Below are 22,888 nucleotides of genomic sequence, written 5' to 3' on the forward strand. Positions count from 1 at the left end.
ACGTTCTACATGTTGGCCAGGCTTTGTGAGCAGCAGTAGTGGAATAGCAGCTGCAACATGGTCGTCACCTTTCCAGTCAGCTTCCGCTATTCACAAGCGAGGAGTGGGCATGGATGTCCGACCTCTGTGAAGTTTTAAGAAACTTTAAGGAATCAACACAGATGGTGAGCGGCTATAACGCCATTATCAGCATCACCATACCACTTCTGTGTCTACTCAAACGCTCGCTGCTCACAATTAAGGACGACACTTTGCATGTGGAAGAGATGGAAATAGGGGAAGACATTACACAGGGTTATAGCCAGACTACCCTCAGTTCGTCTTCTCAGCACAAATTGGACAATGAAGAGGAGGAGGAGTAGGAGCAGGAGACGGTTGCCTCCACTACATTGGGTAGTACCCATGGAAGTTTCATTCCATCTGTTCAGCGTGGGTGGGCAGAAGAGGAGTAAGAGGATAAGAAGATTGAGAGTGATCCTCTTGATGACAACAGCAAAGTCTTGCCTGTTGGTACTCTGGCACACATTATTGACTTCACGTTAGGCTGCCTTTCCCGCGACCCGCGCATTATACGCATTTTAGACCAAATGTATTACTGGTTGTTCACCCTTCTCGACCCCCGCTACAAAGAGAACTTCTCATCTCTCATTCCTCTGGTGGAGAGGACGAGCAAAACTGTGAAATACCAGAAGATCCTTGTGGAAAAATTGCTCCAAAAATTTCCATCTGACAAGTGACAACACTGGCGGCAGAGTCCGTAGTTCCTTGGCCAACCGAGGAGGGGAGACAAGGGGAACGCACAGTAGTTCCAACAGAGGCAGGAAAACACTCTCCAAAGCCTGGGACAGTTTCATGACACCCCGCCAGCACTCTCACCTTGATGCGCAGCCAACTGTCACAAGGAGGGAAAAATTTTGGAAGATGGTGAAGGAGTAGATTGCAGACCGTGTCGGCGTCCTCAATGATCCCTCAGTGCCTTACAACTACTGGGTGTCCAAGCTGGACACGTGGCACGAACTGGTGCTTGGAGGTGCTGGCCTGCCTTGCCGCCAGCGTTTTGTCTGAGCGGGTATGTAGTGCTGCTGGTGGCATTATAACAGATTAGCGTATCCGGCTGTCAACTGAAAATGCTGACAGGTTGACTCTTATAAAAATGAACAAGGCCTGGATTGACCATGACTTCTCGACTCCACCAGAGGAAAGGCACTTTACATGTGTTGTTTTTTAATGTACTGAATACAGTGTATTCCCATGCACTCCTTCCACCACAAACAAGGGTATATGGTTGAACCTCCTCCTCCTCCTCCTACTACTCCTCCTCCTACTCCTCCTCCTACTCCTACTACTACTACTACTACTACTACTACTACTACTACTACTACTACTACTCCTACTACTCCTCCTCCTCCTCCTCCTATTTTTCAAGGGTGTGTATGATGCCCTCCTTTATGTGTAATAAAGGGTGTATTGGAGTGCCAGTTCCTTTTTTTTTCCCCGCAGCCCTTTTACTTAGTGCATAGGCTTTTATGAGTGTAGGAGTCCCACTACCTGAACAATTGTACCACAATGTGAATGAGGCCCTCCTTTATGTGATATACAGGTTGTATCGGAGTGCCTCTTCCTTGTAGTTTTTGGCAGCACTTGCACTTTATATACAGAAAAGAATGTTTCCTTTCAATTTTTCCTCTAAAATCGATTATTGTCAGTCTGTAAAAGTGGCGTACTAATCGGACAACATCGTTCCCAGCAGTGACCTGGGAGTCCAAGATGCATCCAGACATCCTCCCCATGCTGTTCCCGAACCGTTTCGGTGGTGTTTCCATCAATTTCTGACATTTTCCTATGAAACAGGCACCCTTCCCTCTTCAGAGCAGGGGGTGCCTGGTTTAATGCTCTGGTTCTCCCATTGGCTTCCATTATACTCGGGTGCTCAGTACATCCCGATGTGTTCGGCCCAAGCTCTATGGTGCTCTATCAACACTAATAACTGAGCAATAAATAATTTCTTTGAAAGCAATTACATTATTTTTAGGGATTATTGCTTTTTAAATAGGAGTAGAGTTTGTAAGGGGGTGGAGAGCTTGGTATATTATTTTTACATTGTTTTCTGCATGTAAACCTGTGATTGGATGTGAATTTTTGGGAGCACTGTGTTTTTTTTTTTTGTTTTTTTTTTAATTCTTGTTTGTCACAAAGTTACATGAAGGTGGAAGTGGATGTAAAGAGACCATCAAGACAACTACAATCATTAGGGTGTCTGCTTTCAGGAAATATATATACAAAGAGCATCATCTTTGAATGCTATGGTTTTACATATCAGGACATAATAAATAAAACATCTGGAGGGTCATATATTATCAAATATACGGCAATTTTTTGATTGCAGCGAATTTATCCCGCTCACGCCAGGTCTAAAAAGGGCTTGGCTTGGGTGTGCAGGCCCATCTCATTAATCATTTTCTACGCCTGTTTTAGACATAGAAAATGATCCAAATCTATGCAAGTGAGGGAGCTGGCATTGATTTAGACAGGCAGTGGATACGCAAAAGTGGGGACCTCTACATAACTTAAGCCCAGCCAGCGCAAAGGGGTATTAAGACCGGTGTCTTAATAAATGACTCCCTGGGTTCTTAGACGGTCCTAAAATTAGGTAAATACAACCTCAGAGGAACAACAGCACATATGACTAATTACACTGTGTCATTATTATTTAACAAAAACTAGGCCAAAATTCATGTGAGTGTGCTTACTGCTTCCATAGGAAGTAAGGGGGTCATTTACCAGGTGATATACGCCAGTTTTCTCGCATATATCTGTCACAGATTGCGGCACAAAGGTTATTTGCGCTGCAGTCTGCCACTTTCACCACTGACTCCAGGTCTAAAAAAGGGAGTGTGGCGGGGAAGTGGAAATGCCGGCAGGCCCCTTTTAATTTATCATTTTCTACCCCTATTTTAGTTGTAGAAAATGGTCTAAATTTAAGTCACTAAGGAAGCTGGATTACATTTACACTGGAGGTGGATGCGCTGAAGTTATGTAGTGGCTGGCGCCTCTGCATAACTTGTGCGGATCCACTGCCAAGACAAGGGGTTATTAAGACTGGTGTCTAAAACGCTGGTCTTAATAAACGACCTTCTAACAGTGCAAGTAGCAGCCGGTTGCTGCTATTCAAAAGCTCTTGATTAATTGATCATCAGCAAGCATGAACACCTCTATAAAAACAGAAGGATTGGCAGTCTGTCGGTCTGGAGCATTCAGATGTGTGTTAGGCTACTTTCACACTAACGTTTTTGCTGGATCCGGCAGGGCTCAGCAATAACGCTTCTGTTACTGATAATACAACCATCTGCATCCGTTATGAACGGATCCGGTTGTATTAACTTTAACATAGCGAGGACGGATCCATCATGAAAACCATTGAAAGTCAATTGGGGACGGATCTGTTATCTACTGTGTCGGATTGTGTCAGAGAAAACGGATCCGTCCCCATTGACTTGCATTGCGTTTTGCTCCGCATCTCATGACGGAAATAAAACTGCAGCTTACTGTGGTTTGCTCTCCGGTATGGGAACGCAACCAAATGGAACAGAATGCTTTTTGGCGCCTTCCATTCTGTTTAGTTATGTTTTGTCCCCATTGACAATGAATGGGGACAAAATGGAAGAGTTTTTCTCCGGTATTGAGATTCTATGACTGATCTCAATACCGGAAAATAGAAACGCTAGTGTGAAAGTGCTGTAGCCTTAGCACAATGCAAAGGAGAAAAGACATCAGCAATGATCTTAGAGAAGCAATTGTTGCTGACCATCAATCTTGGAAAGTTTATAAGGCCATTTCCAAATAATATGAAGCCCATCCTTCTACAGTGAGAAAATTATTTACAAGTGGATACACGATGACTTAAAGGGTTTCTACCACCAGAAATACTGTTATGTAGCTGACTGACATTAGCGATGCGCTAATGTCAGCACTACATAACAATATGTTTCTAACATTAGTCCCTGCAGCCGTTTTTGTAAAAAAAAAGCACTTTTATTATATGCTAATGAGCCTCTAGGTGCTATGTGGGCGTAAAATCAGCACCTAGAGGCTCCGTGCCGTGAGTCTGTTTCTGACTGTTTGAGCAGACACATGCACATTTGTGGCCTGCTGGAGGTCATTTTGCAGGGCTCTGGCAGTGCTCCTCCTGTTCCTCCTTGCACAAAGGCGGAGGTAGCGGTCCTGCTGCTGGGTTTTTGCCCTCCTACGGCCTCCTCCACGTCTCCTGATGTACTGGCCTGTCTCCTGGTAGCGCCTCCATGCTCTGGACACTACGCTGAAAGACACAGCAAACCTTCTTGCCACAGCTCGCATTGATGTGCCATCCTGGATAAGCTGCACTACCTGAGCCACTTGTGTGGGTTGTAGACTCCGTCTCATGCTACCACTAGAGTGAAAGCACCGCCAGCATTCAAAAGTGACCAAAACATCAGCCAGGAAGCATAGGAACTGAGAAGTGGTCTGTGGTCACCACCTGCAGAACCACTCCTTTATTGGGGGTGTCTTGCTAATTGCCTATAATTTCCACCTGTTGTCTATCCCATTTGCACAACAGCATGTGAAATTGATTGTCACTCAGTGTTGCTTCCTAAGTGGACAGTTTGATTTCACAGAAGTGTGATTGACTTGGAGTTACATTGTGTTGTTTAAGTGTTCCCTTTATTTTTTTGAGCAGTATATATATATATATATATATATATATATATATATATATATAATTTTTTTATGTTTTTGTAGCCAATGTAGGAGGCTACATCATTCACTAATTTGTTTTTTAATTCAATATTACCACACTCCATACAGGAGCATGATAATATGTGAATTGCTGATTTCTTATGTTGGTCTACCACCTACTGTATTGGCCGCATGGGAATGCCGTTATTAACACGGAAGCACGCGCTTCCGGGTTTTTCACTCTTTAGATGCCATGATCACACTTGATCATGGCATATAAAGGCTGTAATTAGCCGAGGGCCTCTGCTGTTTGAAACTGCAGAGACCCGCTGGCCATGGCGCCCGCTGCACGCGTGTGCCATGTTTACACATTGCTCCAGCACCGAACATGTATGGCGCTGGTAGCGAAAGGCTTAAAGTGGTTTTCCACTTTAAAAATCAAATACCAAAGTTACTCAGCAAAGTATCATGCGACTTCAAAAGAGACCCAACATATTAAAGTGAATTGCTGGCATCCCCATTGACCGCACTGGGATGCTGGTAATAACCCGGAAGTGCGAGCTTCCAGGTTTTTCACTGTTTAGATGCCTGCTTAGGCTTTAATGACCGCAATCAGCATTACTGCAGGTTGCATTTTAAAACATCAGAGACTCGCTGGCCATGGTGACCACTGCATGCACGAGCGAGTGCAATGTTTACACATCACCCCAGTGCCGTACATGCGCTTGTAGTGAAAGGGTTATGGTAAGCATTAATTTTGTCATCTAGAATCAACCTTGGTATGATTGGATGAGTTTGCTCAAAGCCCCCCGCTGAAACTACCAGCGCTCCTCTGTGCTGTGATTTGTTCCTATAGACAAAAATGAAAGCTGTACTGTAATTGGTTGCTATGGGCAACAAACAGTTTGTCTTTTAGACAGCACATGCAGGGAGATGAGGCAGGTTGAGAAACCCTGTAGTAAAATGAAAGCTGTGCTGGGATTGGTTAATATGGGCAATAATGAAAGCTGTGCTGTGATTGGTTGCAGGGAGATGAGTGGCATACTGAGATGCAGGGAAGATGAGGCAGAATGAGAAGCAGTGCTTCAGCAGCTACAGTTACATTACTGTATAAGGCAAAAACGGGTTCCGTAGTTCCGTGATCCGTGTCCGTTTTTTTTTCCTTGATTTTTGGAGGATCCACGGACATGAAGGAAAGTAAAAAAAAAAGTCGTTTTGGTGTCCGCCTGGCCGTGCGGTGCCAAATGGATCCGTCCTGACTTACAATGCAAGTCAATGGGGACGGATCCGTTTGACATTGACACAATATGGTGCAATTGCAAACGGATCCGTCCCCTATTGACTTTCAATGTAAAGTCAGGAGTCCCTATTAATATACCATCGGATCTGAGTTTTCTCCAATCCGATGGTATATTTTAACTTGAAGCGTCCCCATCACCATGGGAACGCCTCTATGTTAAAATATACCATCGGATTTGAGTTATATCGTGAAAACTCAGATCCGACAGTATATTCTAACACAGAGGCGTTCCCATAGTGATGGGGACGCTTCTAGTTAGAATATACTAAGAACCGTGTATATGACTGCCCCCTGCTGCCTGGCAGCACCCGATCTCTTAGAGGGGGCTGTGATCCGCACAATTAACCCCTCAGGTTCCGCACCTGAGGGGTTAATTGTGCGTATCATAGCCCCCTGTAAGAGATCAGGTGCTGCCAGGCAGGAGGGGGCAGACCCCCCTCCCTCCCCAGTTTTAAATTCATTGGTGGCCAGTGCGGCCCCCCTCCCTCCCTCCCCTGTATTATATTCATTGATGGCCAGTGCGGCCTCCCCTCTCCCCCCCTCCTAATTAAAATCCCCCCCCATCATTGGTGGCAGCAGAGAGTTACGATCGGAGTCCCAGTTTAATCGTTGGGACTCCGAACGATAACCATGGCAACCAGGACGCTACTGCAGTCCTGGCTGCCATGGTTACTTAGCAATTTTGGAAGCATTATACTTACCTTCGCTGTCTGTGCGCTTCTCCTACTGGTAAGTGACAGGTCTGTGCGGTGCATTGCTTATAGCACAGACCAGTAGGAGGAGCGCCCGGCCGATCACAGACATCGCAGGTAAGTATAATGCTTCTAAAATTGCTAAGTAACCATGGCAGCCAGGACTGCAGTAGCGTCCTGGTTGCCATGGTTACCGATCGGAGTCCCAGCGATTAAACTGAGACCCTGATCGGAACTCTCCGCTGCCACCAATGATGGGGGGGGATTTTAATTAGGAGGGGGGGGGGAGGGGAGGCCCTACTGGCCACCAATGAATATAATACAGGGGAGGCAGGGGGGGCCGCACTGGCCACCAATGAATGTAATACAGGGGAGGGAGGGGGGGCCGCACTGGCCACCAATGAATTTAATACTGGGGGGGAAGGGGGGTCTGCCCCCTCCTGCCTGGCAGCACCTGATCTCTTACAGGGGGCTATGATACGCACAATTAACCCCTCAGGTGCGGCACCTGAGGGGTTAATTGTGCGGATCACAGCCCCCTGTAAGAGATTGGGTGCTGCCAGGCAGCAGGGGTCAGTCATGTACACAGTTCTTAGTATATTCTAACTTGAAGCGTCCCCATCACTATGGGAACGCCTCTGTGTTAGAATATACTGTCGGATCTGAGTTTTCACGAAAAAGCTTTTATGCAGACGGATCTGCGGATCCGTCTGTGTGAAAGTAGCCTACGGACACTGATGACGGACGCGGATGACAATCTTGTGTGCATCCGTGTTTTTTCACGGACCCATTGACTTGAATGGGTTCGTGAACCGTTGTCCGTCAAAAAAATAGGACAGGTCATATTTTTTTGACGGACAGGAAACACGGATCACAGAAGCGGATGAACAACGGTGCATTTTCCGAGTTTTCAACGGACCCATTGAAAGTCAATGGGTCCGCAGAAAATCACGGAAACGGATGCACACAACGGTCGTGTGCTTGAGGCCTTATATGCATGCTGCATCAGAAACTCATTAGACACCTTATTAGAATCTTCCAGAACCCTGTTGACTGGACTTGATAATCCCCCAGTATTTTAAGTTGGATCATGAAAAATATAAGAGCCTATGAAGAACAAATATACAGACAATTTGTCACTTTTATATACTGATACTGAAACTGTGCAATAAGTTGTGTTGTTCATTTGAGGTTTCCTAATTTTAAGACCTTCTAAAGATCCATAGAATTCTAAAAGCATGGATGCCGAGAGAGGGTGTACTCAAGACTGTAGGTTTTGGGGGTGCATTTACTTTTCAGTGTGTGTAATCTAGAATTTTATAGGTTATATATTTTATTTTTTTCCAGTTTAAAATCAGCATTTTACAGTTCTAACAATATTATGGAGATATGTGTTTGTAAATTTAGGCCGAAGTATGAACTCTACACATGTTGAACTTCTTTTTTATTTTTTTTTGAAGTGTGGTGCATATAACTTTCTCTTTGGGTCACCCTTTTACCAACTAACATCACGTTTTTTTTTACTATTTTTACGATGAATGAAGGTGTCTTGAAGTGCATTTTGACAGGATGTTATGTGTTTACTTTCAGAAAATACATAGGTATGGAGGATTTGTGTAATTTTTTAATTTGTAATTTAATTTTATTTGTATATGTCAAAAGTGCAAAAGTTGTCCCAACTAACAGAGGTGCAAAATGTAAAAAAAAATTAAACAAAATAAAAATGATGGCAACGAAAGGGATAATCTCAGACATCGTCTAGGTTTGAAAAGTAGAACCAAAAAGACAGTGTAAGGCCTCATGCACATGATCATGTCAGTACTGCCGTCAACCACTGATCCACAAAATATCGATACCTTCCATATACAATCCTCATTTTTCTCACTCATATTACTAGAAATTACTTCTTGTCCTCAATATAGCAATAATAGGACATATTCTATAATTTGTGGAAGGACACACCTATGCGATTAGTACACAGATGACATCCGTGTTCTGTCCGTTTTTTGTGGACCCATAGAAATAATTGGATCCGAATGCAATCTTGAAAAAAAAAAGTGGAATGGACGCAGATACAAAATATGGCCCTGCGCATGAGGCCTTACACAGTTGGCTAAAGGGATATTGCTAGTAGAAGAAAATCCGAGATGACCATGAAATGGTTGAAAGAAACACACTAGGTTAAACTCACCTCACCGATCCCTCTGTGCTGTTGTTCCAACATTGCCTAGGTGCCTGCTGCCCTCCACTTCCTGCTGCCGTCTCCACACAGCAGGAAATGACTGGGAATGCCATTCAGCCAATCACTGTATGGAAGTGCTGGGGGAGTAAAGCTATTTTTTTTAAAGTTTTTTTTTAACCATTTCATGTCTATCCGACATAACCCTTTATCTCCTCAATATGCACTGAACAGACTGTTGCCTTCTAAATGTATAAACCATCTTCTTTCTAACAGATGGCACCAGGCAAGTTCCTTTAGATGAGTCTTTTTTTGCGGTGTCAGGACCCTCTTTTCCAAAACCTGAAGAAATATTGGTGTCTGTGCATATACCATATTCTAGGAAAGTATGTTCAAATTTTTATTTTTTTATCTTCTTTTAAATTTACAGTGATCCCTCAAGATACAATGGTCTCAGGATACAATATTTTCAACATACAATGGTCTTTTCTGACCCATCGTAAGTTGAAACCAGACTCAACATACAATGTCAAACTCAGATCCAACCAATCAAGGGCACTTCTCTGGTAAAATAGCTTTAGCAGTTGCTAGTTAGCAGCGATTCCTGACAGTTATATGTAAGGACTTGTTGTATCAGTCTTATTTATCTGCTGATTTTTCTTAAATCTTCATTTTCTCTTATCTTGGATGACATTTTGGGGCTTTGTAATGGTTTCAAAATACAATGGTTGTCCTGGAACCAATTCATATTGTAACTTGAGGGACCAGTGTATATGTTAGGCTACTTTCACACTGGCGCTTTGGTTTCAGTTTGTCAGATCCGTCATGGGCTCTCACAAGCGGTCCAAAATGGATCAGTTTTGCCCCAATGCATTCTGAATAGATAAGGATCTGTTCAGAATGCATCAGTTTTCCTTTATTCTGCCTCCGTTCCGCTCTGGAGGCGGACACCAAAATCCTGCTTGCAGCGTTTTGGTGTCCGCCTGACGATGCGGAGGCAAACGTATCCGTTCTGACACACAATGTAAGTCAATGAGGACGAATCCGTTTTCACTGACACAATATGGCACAATAGAAAACGGATCCGCCACCCATTGACTTTCAATGGTGTTCAATACGGAAGACGGATCAGTCTTGGCTATGTTAAAGATAATACAAACGGATCCGTTCTGAACGGATGCATGCGGCTGTATTATCGGTGCGGATCCGCACCAAACGCGAGTGTGAAAGTAGCCTTAACTGGAACTTCAATGCAAAATGTTCAGGGGAATTTCTGATTTTAGCTCCTCATGTTTTTTAAGGTCATTGCTTGTTGTCATTTAGGTGTTTATTTTCAGAGGATAAAAATGTGTCCTGGTTATGTGATAAACACACGGGAACACAGCTTCCTAGTAACAAACTGAAAACCTGTTCATCCCCAGGAGTAAAGAATGAAGGCTCCTACTAAATGGCATCAAGCAGAGATTTTGAAAACTGTTACAAATTGATACAGAAATAATATTAAAACTGTATATCTTTTCATAGGATCTCAATAGCGGGGGGGGGGCTCTTCTGTTTTGTCCCCCATTCATTGTCAATCGGGACAAAACTGAACTGAACGAAACGGAGTGCACCAGAATGTATTCCATTCCGTTTGGATGCGTCCCCATCGTGGACAGAATAACACTGCAAGCAGCGTTTCAATGGTGTTCATGACGGATCCGTCTTGGCTATTTTATAGATAATACAATCGGATCCATTCATAACGGATGCAGACGATTGTATTATCAGTAGCGGAAGTGTTTTTTCTAATCCATGATGGATCCAGCAAAAACACTGGTTTGAAAGTAGCCTAATACTGAATATTTTTCCATAAAACTATATCTCAATCTGCTCAGCTCCTCCTGCTCTATAACATGCATCTTACATTGTACGTTTATGCTTTGACCATCTTCAGGTGTTGTAAGATTATTTATATATATATATATCCCATGTAAACAGCTGCAGTCCACCTCTCTACATTGGGTGCAGCATTTGTATTTGGAGACCAAATCCATGAAAACAGTGGTTTTAAAGCTATTTAAGGATTACAATAGAACCGCCATGATAAATATGACTTCCATCACCACTACCTTGTTTTATTAGGGCGATCATGTGTTAGCCATTAGACAAGCCCAGCGTCGACAAAATGCTTTGCCGATTGTCATTGCTGGAATGAAGGTTCAGTTTGCAGAAGACACAGACATTATTAAAACTCTTCGTCTATTCTATGGAGGACTGGGAGCAACAACTGTGTGTGCAAAGACAACCAGTCAACAGCTGGTTGGAAAGTAAGTAATTGTCCCAGATAGGTGATTGTTGAATATTTTGGTTACTTGTCAGCTCATCTGATGAAAGGAAACCTGTCGCATGTTTTGGTGCCGATAAAATAGAAGCATTCCCCCGTTGCAGCTGCGCAGTGAGGTGTACTGCCCAATGAGCACACGCCTGATGCTGCTGGAGATGATTCATTTCCAGTAAATCCTAACTTGTTTTGTAACGTAATGGCCAGGTTCACAAGAGCAGTATGAAATGCTATACATTGGATTGTCTAGCCCTCCTTGTTAATCAGCCCACCCTTGTGCTGATTACTTACACATTATGGGAGGCTGGTTTATATTTGTAGTCTATGAATAAGACCGCTTGTCGGTCGAAACGTGTCAGAGGATGTTCGTTTTTTAATGCTGTTTATGCAATAAATAATAAAATTTTATTCTACACTAGGGATTCTTCCCATTTTTCAAGCCAATTTGGTGCTGGATTGCTTCTCTTACATATAAGGTACTCCAGCTGAATACCTGTATGCTGGTGATTTAGCGACCCTCAAAACAAATGATAGGCTCTGTTAAAGACCTCCTGCCCACGACCGTATGGCTTTTTCTGTGTTTTGCGGGCCGTTTTTGCCGGATTAGTTTTTCCGTTCTGTTTTTTATGGCATATACAGTATACAGTAATTACATAGAAAATATTGGGCTGGGCATAACATTTTCAATAGATGGTTCCGCCAAAAACGGAACGGATACGGAAGACATACGGATACATTTCCTTATGTGTTCCGTTTCTTTGGGGGACCCATTGACTTGAATGAAGCCACAGAACGTGATTTGCGGGCAATAATAGGACGTGTTCTATCTTTCAACGGAACAGAAATACGGAAACGGAATGCATACGGAGTACCTTCCGTTTTTTTTGTGGATCCATTGAAATGAATGGTCCTGTATACGGAACTCATTAAACGGGCCGTACTCTAAGGCCTATTGCACACGGACGGTTTTTTTTCCCGTTTACTGGACGTTTTTTGCGTTCCGTATACTGTCCGTATACGGAACCATTCATTTCAATGGGTCCGCAAAAAAAACGGAATGTACTCCGTATGCATTCCGTTTCCGTATTTCCGTTTTTCCGTTCCGTTTTAACATAGAACATGTCCTATTATTGCCCGCAAATCACAGTCCGTGGCTCCATTCAAGTCAATGGGTCCGCAAAAAAACGGAACACATACGGAAATGCATCCGTATGTCTTCCGTTTCCGTTCCGTTTTTTGCTGAACCATCTATTGAAAATGTTATGCCCAGCCCAATTTTATCTATGTAATTACTGTATACTGTATATGCCATACGGAAAAACGGAACGGAAAAACGGAACAAAAACGGAACAGAAACGGAAACACAACGGAAACAAAAAACGGAACAACGGATCTGTGAAAAACGGACCGCAAAACACTGAAAAAGCCATACGGTCGTGTGCAATAAGCCTAAGACTAATAAGTAGGCCATCGCCGTCTTGCTATATTGCTTGAAGCAATCTTGAAAATGAAGTTTGGCACAGTGACATATTAAAGAAACCCTACAGATTTATTGAATAATCGTTATAGAAATAAATGTTGATGTCTTCATACTTCAGGCACTGGAATGAGGATATGTTGAGTGAAGCCTGCAAGCTTATTTTGGATGAGATTCAGCTAAATCCGTCTGCTCCTGGTGGGATGATTGAATATAAGAGAACATTGACAATCAGCTTCCTTTTCAAGTTTTACCTGGAGGTGCAGCAAGCGCTGAACCAGCTGGTGCGTTTTCCTAGCTTTTCCTTACCATATAAGCTTTGTTGGCAAATGTCTGAATCTTACTCAGTTCTTCATCTTTTACAGGACCCTAATAATCCAGACATTAGTGCTCTCAAGAAATTTGATCTGACACAATCGAAACACATTCAGACTTACCAGGTAAAGATGTGGGAGTTACAGTATAACGGGGTATGCATTACTTGGTTCTCTGAAACCGAAGTGCAAAGAAATGTGGAGTTAACAATACGCATCTTATTATCTATTATGTGCCGATATCTAGTTACTCCCTTATTGTAGATGGCTTAAACATATCATATATTCTTATAGATTCCTCTCCTGGCTGTATAGCAATACTATTGTCCACAGTACAATGTAGCAAAGAGTTCAGTTCATGACTCAGCTTATTTGCACAAAGTCAGGAAACAGTCCTTGGCTTCTACAGATAATCTTTTATTGGTATTCACTTGTACAGTGGTGGCATCTTGCTTAGATATGATCACTTTATGGTCAGACCTTTCGGACCCTCATCAATCCTGGGAATGGAGCGGCTGCTTTAGGGCTCTTTTACAAAAGCAGGTTTTCCGTCCTAATGTGATGTGTGCAGTGAACACATAGCATCCGGACTAAATCCTGACCCTCATTTCAATGCTCTTTGTACCCGAGCGTTGTTTTTTCACGTATTATCTTTGCGGTCAGGAAAAATTGCAGCATGTTCTATTTTGTGTGTTTTTCACACAGCTTTGTCTCCATAGAAGTGAATGGAGCTGGTGTGAAAAAACCGGAAGGCATCTGGATGCAATGTGTTTTTCACTGATGGTTTCTAGGAGATGTAGATTATTATTCTTCAGTTTTTCTTCACATTCGTGAAGAACGAATGCAATCCAGATAGAAAAAACGCACACACTGAACGCAATCACAGAAAAAACTGATTGAACTTGAGTGCAAAACCATCAGTTTTTCCCTGAACAGATCCTGACACAATGCGTTGTGTGAAAATCGCAGCATGTTCTATATTCTGCGTTTTTCACGTACCCCTGGTCTCATAGAAGTGAATGGGGATGCGTGAAAAACGCATTGCATCCGCAAGCAAGTGCGGGTGCGATGCGTTTTTCACTGATGGTTGCTAAGAGATGTTATTTGTAAACCTTCAGCTTTTTAGCACGCGTGTGAAAAATGCATCAAAACACATTGCACCTGCGCGGAAAAAAAAACTGAACAACAGAACGCAATCGCAGACAAAACGGACTGAATTTGCTTGCAAAATAGTGCGAGTTTCACTGAACGCACCCTGAACGCATCCGGACCTAATCCGTCACGCTCGTGTGAAAGAGGCCTTACAGTCTTTCCCTACACAGCAGCACCTCTGCCCGTGCCGGGGTTTGCAGCACAGCCACAATCAATGGAATCAGGCTGGCTGTAGTTTTCTGTACAGCTTGGTGGTTGGGTGGTATGCTGTGCAGAGAAAACCAGCGCAGGGGCCTTTTAGGGACCTAATTAAATAAAATAACATGTTACCTTTATTCTGCGCATCAGTAGGATTATGGCGATACAAATGTATACATTATTTTTTTAGATTTTACTACTACTGGAGCAATAAAAACAGTTTAAGGCCTCATGCACACGACCATTGTGTGCATCCGTGTCCGTTGTTCCGTTTTCCGTGATTTTCTGCGGACCCATTGACTTTCAATGGGTCAGTTGAAAACTCGGAAAATGCACCGTTTTTCATCCGAATCCGTGATCCGTGTTTCTTGTCCGTCAAAAAATATCACCTGTCCTATTCTTTTGACGGACAACGGTTCACGGACCCATTCAAGTCAATGGGTCCGTGAAAAAACACGGATGCACACAAGATTGTCATCCACGTCCGTCATCCGTGTCCGTAGGCTACTTTCACACAGACGGATCGCAGATCCGTCTGCATTAAAGCTTTTTAGATCTGAGTTTTCACTTTGTGAAAACTCAGATCCGACAGTATATTCTAACACAGAGGCGTTCCCATAGTGATGGGGACGCTTCAAGTTAGAATATACTACGAACTGTGTACATGACTGCCCCCTGCTGCCTGGCAGCACCCGATTTCTTACAGGGGGCTGTGATCAGCACAATTAACCCCTCAGGTGCCGCACCTGAGGGGTTAATTGTGCGTATCATAGCCCCCTGTAAGAGGTCAGGTGCTGCCAGGCAGGAGGGGGCAGTTATTACACAGTTCTCAGTATATTCTAACTTGAAGCGTCCCCATCACTATGGGAACGCCTCTGTGTTAGAATATACTGTCGGATCTGAGTTTCACGATCTAACTCAAATCCAATGGTATATTCTAACATAGAGGCGTTCCCATGGTGATGACCCCCTCCCTCCCCAGTTTTAAATTCATTGGTGGCCAGTGCGGCCTCCCCTCTCCCCCCCCTAATTAAAATCTCCTTCCCCCATCATTGGTGGCCAGTGCGGCATCCCCTCTCCCCCTAATTAAAATCACCTTCCCCCATCATTGGTGGCAGCGGAGAGTTCCGATCGGAGTCCCAGTTTAATCGCTGGGGCTCCGATCGGTTACCATGGCAGCCAAGACGCTACTGCAGTCCTGGCTGCCATGGTTACTTAGCAATAGAAGCATTATACTTACCTGCGATGTCTGTGACCGGCCAGGCGCTCCTCCTGCTGGTAAGTGACAGGTCTGTGCTATAAGCAATGCGCCGCCTGGATCTCACAGGCCGGAAGCTGTATGATACATATTAGGTATCGCCGCGTCCGTATTGACCGGCTCTATAAACATATCACATGACCTAAACCCTCAAATGAACACCGTAAAAAATAAAAAATAAAAACTGTGCTAAATAAACCATTTTTTTTGTCACCTTACATCACTAAAAATGTAATAGCAAGCGATCAAAAAGGCGTATTCCCACTAAAATAGTACCAATCTAATCGTCACCTCATCCCGCAAAAAATGAGCCCCTACCTGAGACAATCGCCCAAAAAATAAAAAAACTGTGGCTCAGAATATGGAGACACTAAAACATCATTTTTTTTGTTTTAAAGCTGTTATTGTGTAAAACGTACATAAATAAAAAAAAAAGTATACATATTGGGTATCGCTGCATACGTATCGACCAGCTCTATAAAAATATCACATGACCTAATCCCTCAGATGAACACCGTATAAAAAAATAAATAAAAAAAAACTGTTCTAAATAAACCATTTTTTTGTCACCTTACATCACAAAAAGTGTAATAGCAAGCGATCAAAAAGTCATATGCACCCCAAAATAGTGCCAATCCAACCGTCATCTCATCCCGCAAAAATCATACCCTACCCAAGATAATCGCCCAAAAACTGAAAAAACTATGGCTCTCAGACTATGGGAACACTAAAACATGATTATTTTTTTTTGTTTCAAAAATGAAATCATTGTTTAAAACTTACATAAATAAAAAAAAGTATACATATTGGGTATCGCCGCGTCCGTGACAACCTGGTCTATAAAAATACCACATGATCTAACCTGTCAGATGAATTTTGTAAATAACAAAAAATAAAAACGGTGCCAAAACAGCTATTTCTTGTTACCTTGCCTCACAAAAGTGTAATATAGAGCAACCAAAAGTCATATTTACCCTAAAATAGTACCAACAAAATTGCCACCCTATCCCGTAGTTTCTAAAATGGGGTCCCTTTTTTGGAGTTTCTACTCTAGGGGTGCATCAGGGGGGCTTCAAATGGGACATGGTGTCAAAAAAACTGTCCAGCAAAATCTGCCTTTCAAATACCGTATGGCATTCCTTTCCTTCTGCACCCTGCCGCGTGCCCGTACAGCGGTTTACGATCACAGTTTCTTTAAACTACAGAATCGGAGCCATAAATATTGAGTTTTGTTTGGCTGTTAACCCTTGCTTTGTAACTGGAAAAAAACTATTAAAATGGAAAATCTGCCAAAAAGTGAAATTTTTTAATTGTATCTCTAGTTTCTATTCTTGTGGAACACCTAAAGGTTTAGCAAAGTTTTTAAAATCAGTTTTGAATACCTTGAGAGGTGTAGTTTCTAGAATGGGGTCATTTTTGGGTGGTTTCTATTATGTAAGCCTCACAAAGTGACTTCAGACCTGAACTGGTCCTTGAAAAGTGGGTTTTTGAAAATTTCTGAAAAATTTCAAGATTTGCTTTTAAACTTCTAAGCCTTGTAACATCCCCAAAAAATAAAATGTCATTCCCAAAATGATCCAAACATGAAGTAGACATATGGGGAATGTAAAGTAATAAAAATTTTTGTAGGTATTACTATGTATTATAGAAGTAGAGAAATTGAAACTTGGAAATTTGCAAATTTTTCCAAATTTTTGGCAAATTTGGTATTTTTTTATAAATAAAAATGATTTTTTTTACTCCATTTTACCAGTGTCATGAAGTACAATATGTGACGAAAAAACTGTCTCAGAATGGCCTGGATAAGTCAAAGCGTTTTTAAAGTTATTCACACATAAATTGACACTGGTCAGATTTGCAAAAAATGGCCTGGTCCTTAAGTTGAAAATGAGCCCGGTCCCTAAGTGGTTAAAATAGCCAAGACGGACCAGTCTTGAACACTATTGAAAGTCAATGGAGGACGGATCCGTTTTCTATTGTGCCATATTGTGTCAATGAAAACGGATGAGTTTCATCAGACGGACACCAAAACGCTGCAAAGCAGAATGGAAACTGAACTGATGCAAACTGATGCATTCTGAGTGGATCCTTTTCCATTTAGAATGCATTAGAATGCAAACTGATCCGTTTTGGACCGCTTGTGAGAGCCCTGAACGGATCTCACAAACGGAAAGCCAAAACGCGAGTGGGAAAGTAGACTAACAATCACTGATGCCAAACATGGAAAGTACAATGGTACTATGATTGACAGCCTTCCCTTTGTGACTGTTTATAGAGAGATTGCTGTCGATCACTGATTAGGACCACCCACTTGACTCCTAAGCACAGAAAGTGGATCGATTTATTAAGAAAAAAACAAGCTCTACTGAATCCCTTCCAACAAAACTGTCAGTTTGCTCAGCTCCTCCTTCTCTGCACCATGCTGCCAACAGGTACTAGGCCTCCATGTACAATATCACAGGTTTCCTTTGAATAGTAGTTTAATTGATTTACAATATCTTTAGTTTTAACCCATTCCTGACCAAGCAATTTTCGGTTCCATTTTGTTTTTCCTCCCTGCCTTCCCAAAGCCCTAATTCTTTTTTTTTTTTCTGTTTATATAGATGTATAAGGGTATATTTTTTTCAGAACAAGTTGCACTTCTAAATTGCACCATTCAATATTGCATATGATGTAGTGGGAAGCTGGAAAAAATCCAAATTGGGTGGAATTGGAAAAAATGCAATTCCGTCACAGTTTTATGGGTTTCATTTTTACGATGTTCCCTACATGGTAACATTTACATATTACATTCATTATGTGGGTCAGTACATTTACAGCAATGCCACATTTTTATAGTTTTTCTTGTTTTAATACTTAAAATTATTTTTTCCAGTTTTTTTTGTATTTCTTTGCATCACAATATTCTGACCCCCATAACTTTTATGTAGTTATGTCTATGGAGCTGTGTGAGGTCTCATTTTTGTGGGCCAATCTTTAGTCTCTATTTATACCATTTTGGAGTGTAAGACTTCTTGGTCACTTTTTATTAATTTTTATGGGAGGGAAATGACAAAAAATTGTGAATCTGCCATTTTTTTCTGTTACGCCGTTCGCTGTATGGAGTAAATATGTTTATATTTTAATTTTTAGGGCATTTTCGGAAGCGGCGATACCTATGATGATTTTTTTTTCATTGTTTATATTATGTGTTTTTATTATGGGGAAAAGGAGGGGTTATTTGAATTTTTTAAAATATTTGAAATATCTTTTAAAACTTTATTCTTACCTTTCTTTCTACATTCTTTTAGGCCCCCAAGGGGCTAGCATCATGCAGTTGTTAGATTGCCACTTCTATGTATCAGTGGAAATAAATTGATTGACAAATGAAAGATTGAGTATAGTGTAATGTAGGTTTGCCACCTGCAGTCCTACATTGGAATATACCTATGGCTTTATGCACACGACCGTTGTGTGTTTTGCGTCCGTGTGCATTCCGCAATTTGTGGAACAGCACGGACAGCCATTGATATAACTGCCTATTCTTGTCCACAAAACGGACAAGAGTAGGACAGGTTATATTTTTTTTGCAGACCACGGAACGGAGCACTACGTGTGCTGTCCGTATCTTTTGCGGCCCCATTGAAGTGAATGGGTCCGCATCCAAGCCGCAAAAAACTGCGGCTCGGATGCGGACCAAACCAACTGTCGTGTGCATGAGGCCTATGTAAGGTATCGGAACATTAGCAAGCCCTACCCTTTCACAGACAATGAACGGTTCCCCTGATCGCCACGTGGGGGAGCCATTCCAGTCCTGGGAGCGCATTACTCCTGGCTTTTGCACTTTCAGATGCTGTGTTCACATTTAACCACTGCATCTGATGGCTTATGCCATCAGATGCAGAAACTCAATGGCTATGGTGCCACCTGCATTTGCGAGCTGATGCCATCTTTAAAGACCCTACTTCAGCCGTACTATTACGGTGGAGGTCAAGAAAGGGTTAGATGGGTTATTCATTAGTTTTATATTGATGGACTTTCCAGATTAGGCCATTAATATCAGATCAGCTGGGTCCAACACCCTGAACCTCTGCTGATCAGCTGTTCTGGAGCATCTCCGACGCCAGAAGTAGATGTCGGACATACACAGCTCTGTCCATTGTGTAGTGGACAGAGCTGGTTATTGCAGTACTGCTCCTATTGACTTTAGTGACAGCAACACAGCAGTAATGAGCTCCCATGGACAGAGGTGTAAAGTTCGGGCATCATAGCTACTCCTGAACGGCTGATCGTCAGGAGTGTGGGGTATCAGACACTGCCAGTCTGATATTGATTGTCTATCCTGAGTATTAGCAACCCTTTTAAATCTTGCCGAGTCGCCAACCTATTATAGAGTACATGACAAAAAATTGTTAATACTGACGTTATGCAATTGCTACATTTTAAAAGGTATTCACTTTTTATTAGAATGTACCTGAAGATCAGCCTGATCGTGACCCTGTCGGACGACCAGTTGTGCACAGATCTGGGATCAAACAAGCCACTGGAGAAGCCATTTACACAGATGACATGCCCTCTGTGGATGGGGAGTTGTATGTGAAATTTGTCACCAGCTCCAGAGCTCATGCAAAAATTGTGTAAGTTGTAAAGTGTCAATATCTAGTTATGAAATTGGTTTATGATTTACAATGTGAAGGAACCCACTGATCCCATACTGATACGTTACTTTTACATTTATATAGATATATTAGTACTATAAAAATAAATTCATTTGCTTCTCACTTGTTTGGTATGTACGTAGTATGTTGATCATACTTAAATATATCTAAATACATAATGCATTAGGAAATCCATAATAAATTGGAAGTGTGGCACGCATGACTGCAGTAGGCTAATTTGCTGAACTTTTATTGACAACCATTTATGATCCAATTTTTTACGCCTCTAAATCAAATTGTTTCTGATTTGATTAGAAGACGGGATACAGTCTCAATCCAGACATAATTTGGGCCTGAATAGGTCTATGTTCATCACCGGTAGGGGGCCTTTCCATTTCTGAGAATGCTTTTAGAGAAGTCCCTAATCACACTGCTGGAAAATACAGAGCTGATTTCAAGAGAAATCCACCTTTGAAATCCAGACCCTTTTTTAGTGTATTACTCTGTTCAGCAGTATTTTCAGATACTTAGGGCTGTTTCACACGAGCGGATGCCGTGCGTGATATCCTCTGCGTGAATGAGAGCCAAGACCCGCTGCAGACAGAAGAAGCACAGATCATTAACATAATTGATAATGCTCCGTGCCTCTTTGTGATCTTTTTACTACAAAATCAATGCTCTGTGCTTCTTCTGTCCGCAGCGGGTCTCGGCTCTCATTCACACAGCGGATGCCATGCACAGCATCCGCTCGTGTGAAACAGCCCTTAAACGCCCACAAAATATACACTGAATAGCAAACAAGGGTATCTGGAGTCTATTTTGGCAAAATGAGCTTCTAAAACACTTCAAAGAAGTGACATGGTGCTTCTTGACGCGTATTTAAAAACATTGGCATTGAAATACGCACCCTTGTATACTATGATATGATGCATATTTCCCATTGAAGCCAATGAGATGCTGTATTCAAACTTTATTCAAGCACACTACCACACGTAAAACAAGCGTTTTATGCGGCAAAATGCCCTAAGATCTAGTGGTGATAAATGAAGAGGAGTCTGGCAGAAGCAGTGGATCCAGTGTTTCTGAATGGAAAGGGGTCTAGCATGCAGACTTTGCTGTAGATTTGGTGCAGATTATGCAGGAGAAATTCTGCCCTTTGTAGTCATACCCTTGGGGTATGTTCACATGACCAATTTTGAAAATCTGACTACAAAATTCTCGGTTTTTGATGAGGTTTTTCAACACTTTTTTTTAAACTAATGTTTCCTTCAGTACAAAACTGCATTTTCAGCTCACGGTTCTTGTCCCTGATCCATGCCAAAAACCGCGCTTGGACTCGTTCAGAGTTTTTTTGATACTCCCCATTCATGTCAATAAGTGATTCAGCGTAGATTCTGCCCCAAGATAAGGCATGCTGCTTCTTTTTTCTATGTGGAAAAAAGAAAATAAGTGCTGATTCCCATTTAAATAAATGGGAAGTTATTTTGAGTCATTTATGGAGCTGATTTTGAGGTAGAAACGAGCCTAAATGAATGTCAAAAAATACCTCTGTGCACTGGGCCTTAAGTAGATTTTGAAAGTCAGTGGGGAAGATTTATCAAACTAGTTTAAAGTAGAACTGGCTTAGTTGCCACTAGCAACCAATCAGATTCCACCTTTCATTTTTCACAACTCCTTTGGAAAGTGAAAGGTGGAATCTGATTGGTTGCTATGGGCAACTAAGCCAGTTCTACTTTAGACCAGTTCAATAAATCTACCTCAGTGTCTCCAAATGCTCTAAAAAGCTCCTGTTGAATCGGCATTTTTTACTTGCAGATCTATGGACCTTTCAGAGGCTGTAGCCCAGCCAGGTGTAGTTGATATTATAACAGCAGATGATTTTCCCGGCACCAGTGAGTGTACACTGGATGATGGAACAGTTCCAATATTGGCATGTGGAAAGGTAAAAAAAAAGTATTATTTGTAGGGCGTTTTTATTAAATATAGTCACCTAAATATTTTTTTTTACCTTGAAGGTACTGTGTGTGGGTCAGATAATTTGTGCAGTATTGGCTAGCTCACCGGATCAAGCAAAGAAAGCGGCTGCCAAAGTCAATATTGTTTATGAGAATTTGGAACCGGTTATTCTGACAATTGAGGTATGGTATAATCGTTAAGAATCTAAATAATAAGAATGGGTGTTTACTTCAGTACAAAACTGCAATTTCAGCTCGTGAAAATTAACCACCTCAGCTCCCCTACCTTAAACACCCTTAGGCTGCGTTCACACGGGCGAGTATTCCGCGCGGGTGCAATGCGGTAGGTGAACGTATTGCACCCGCACTGAATCCTGACCCATTCATTTCTATGGGGCTGTTCAGATGAGCGGTGATTTTCACGCGTCACTTGTGCGTTGCGTGAAAATCGCAGCATGCTCTATATTCTGCGTTTTTCACGCAACGCAGGCCCCATAGAAGTGAATGGGGTTGCGTGCAGCCTAGGTGCGCAAAGGGGCCCACATTCCACAGGGCATTTTTTACACATTTTGATTTCAAACTACTTCTCACACATTAAAGCCCCTAAAATGCCAGGGCAGTATAACTACCCCACAAGTGACCCCATTTTGGAAAGAAGACACCCCAAGGTATTTCGTGATGGGCATAGTG

The 22,888-nt window shown here is 42.2% G+C and overlaps 1 protein-coding gene across 2 annotated transcripts in view; it reads left to right on the plus strand.

Moving 5' to 3' along the window:
• LOC121007452 (aldehyde oxidase-like) overlaps window positions 1-22,888 on the plus strand; it is a 292,875-nt gene that overhangs the window by 102,059 nt on the left and 167,928 nt on the right. Inside the window, exons 13-19 of one of the 2 annotated variants that reach the window (XM_040439381.1) lie at window positions 9,161-9,270; window positions 11,009-11,193; window positions 12,806-12,968; window positions 13,050-13,124; window positions 20,053-20,222; window positions 22,059-22,185; window positions 22,259-22,381. In XM_040439381.1, coding sequence (XP_040295315.1) covers window positions 9,161-9,270; window positions 11,009-11,193; window positions 12,806-12,968; window positions 13,050-13,124; window positions 20,053-20,222; window positions 22,059-22,185; window positions 22,259-22,381 — 953 coding nt within the window. Of the gene's footprint in view, window positions 1-9,160; window positions 9,271-11,008; window positions 11,194-12,805; window positions 13,125-20,052; window positions 20,223-22,058; window positions 22,186-22,258; window positions 22,382-22,888 lie in introns of both variants that reach the window. The other variant, XM_040439380.1, reaches the window with a different exon arrangement.

Source organism: Bufo bufo, chromosome 7 (assembly GCF_905171765.1).
Source record: "Bufo bufo chromosome 7, aBufBuf1.1, whole genome shotgun sequence".
In the NCBI taxonomy this organism is placed as follows: domain Eukaryota; kingdom Metazoa; phylum Chordata; class Amphibia; order Anura; family Bufonidae; genus Bufo; species Bufo bufo.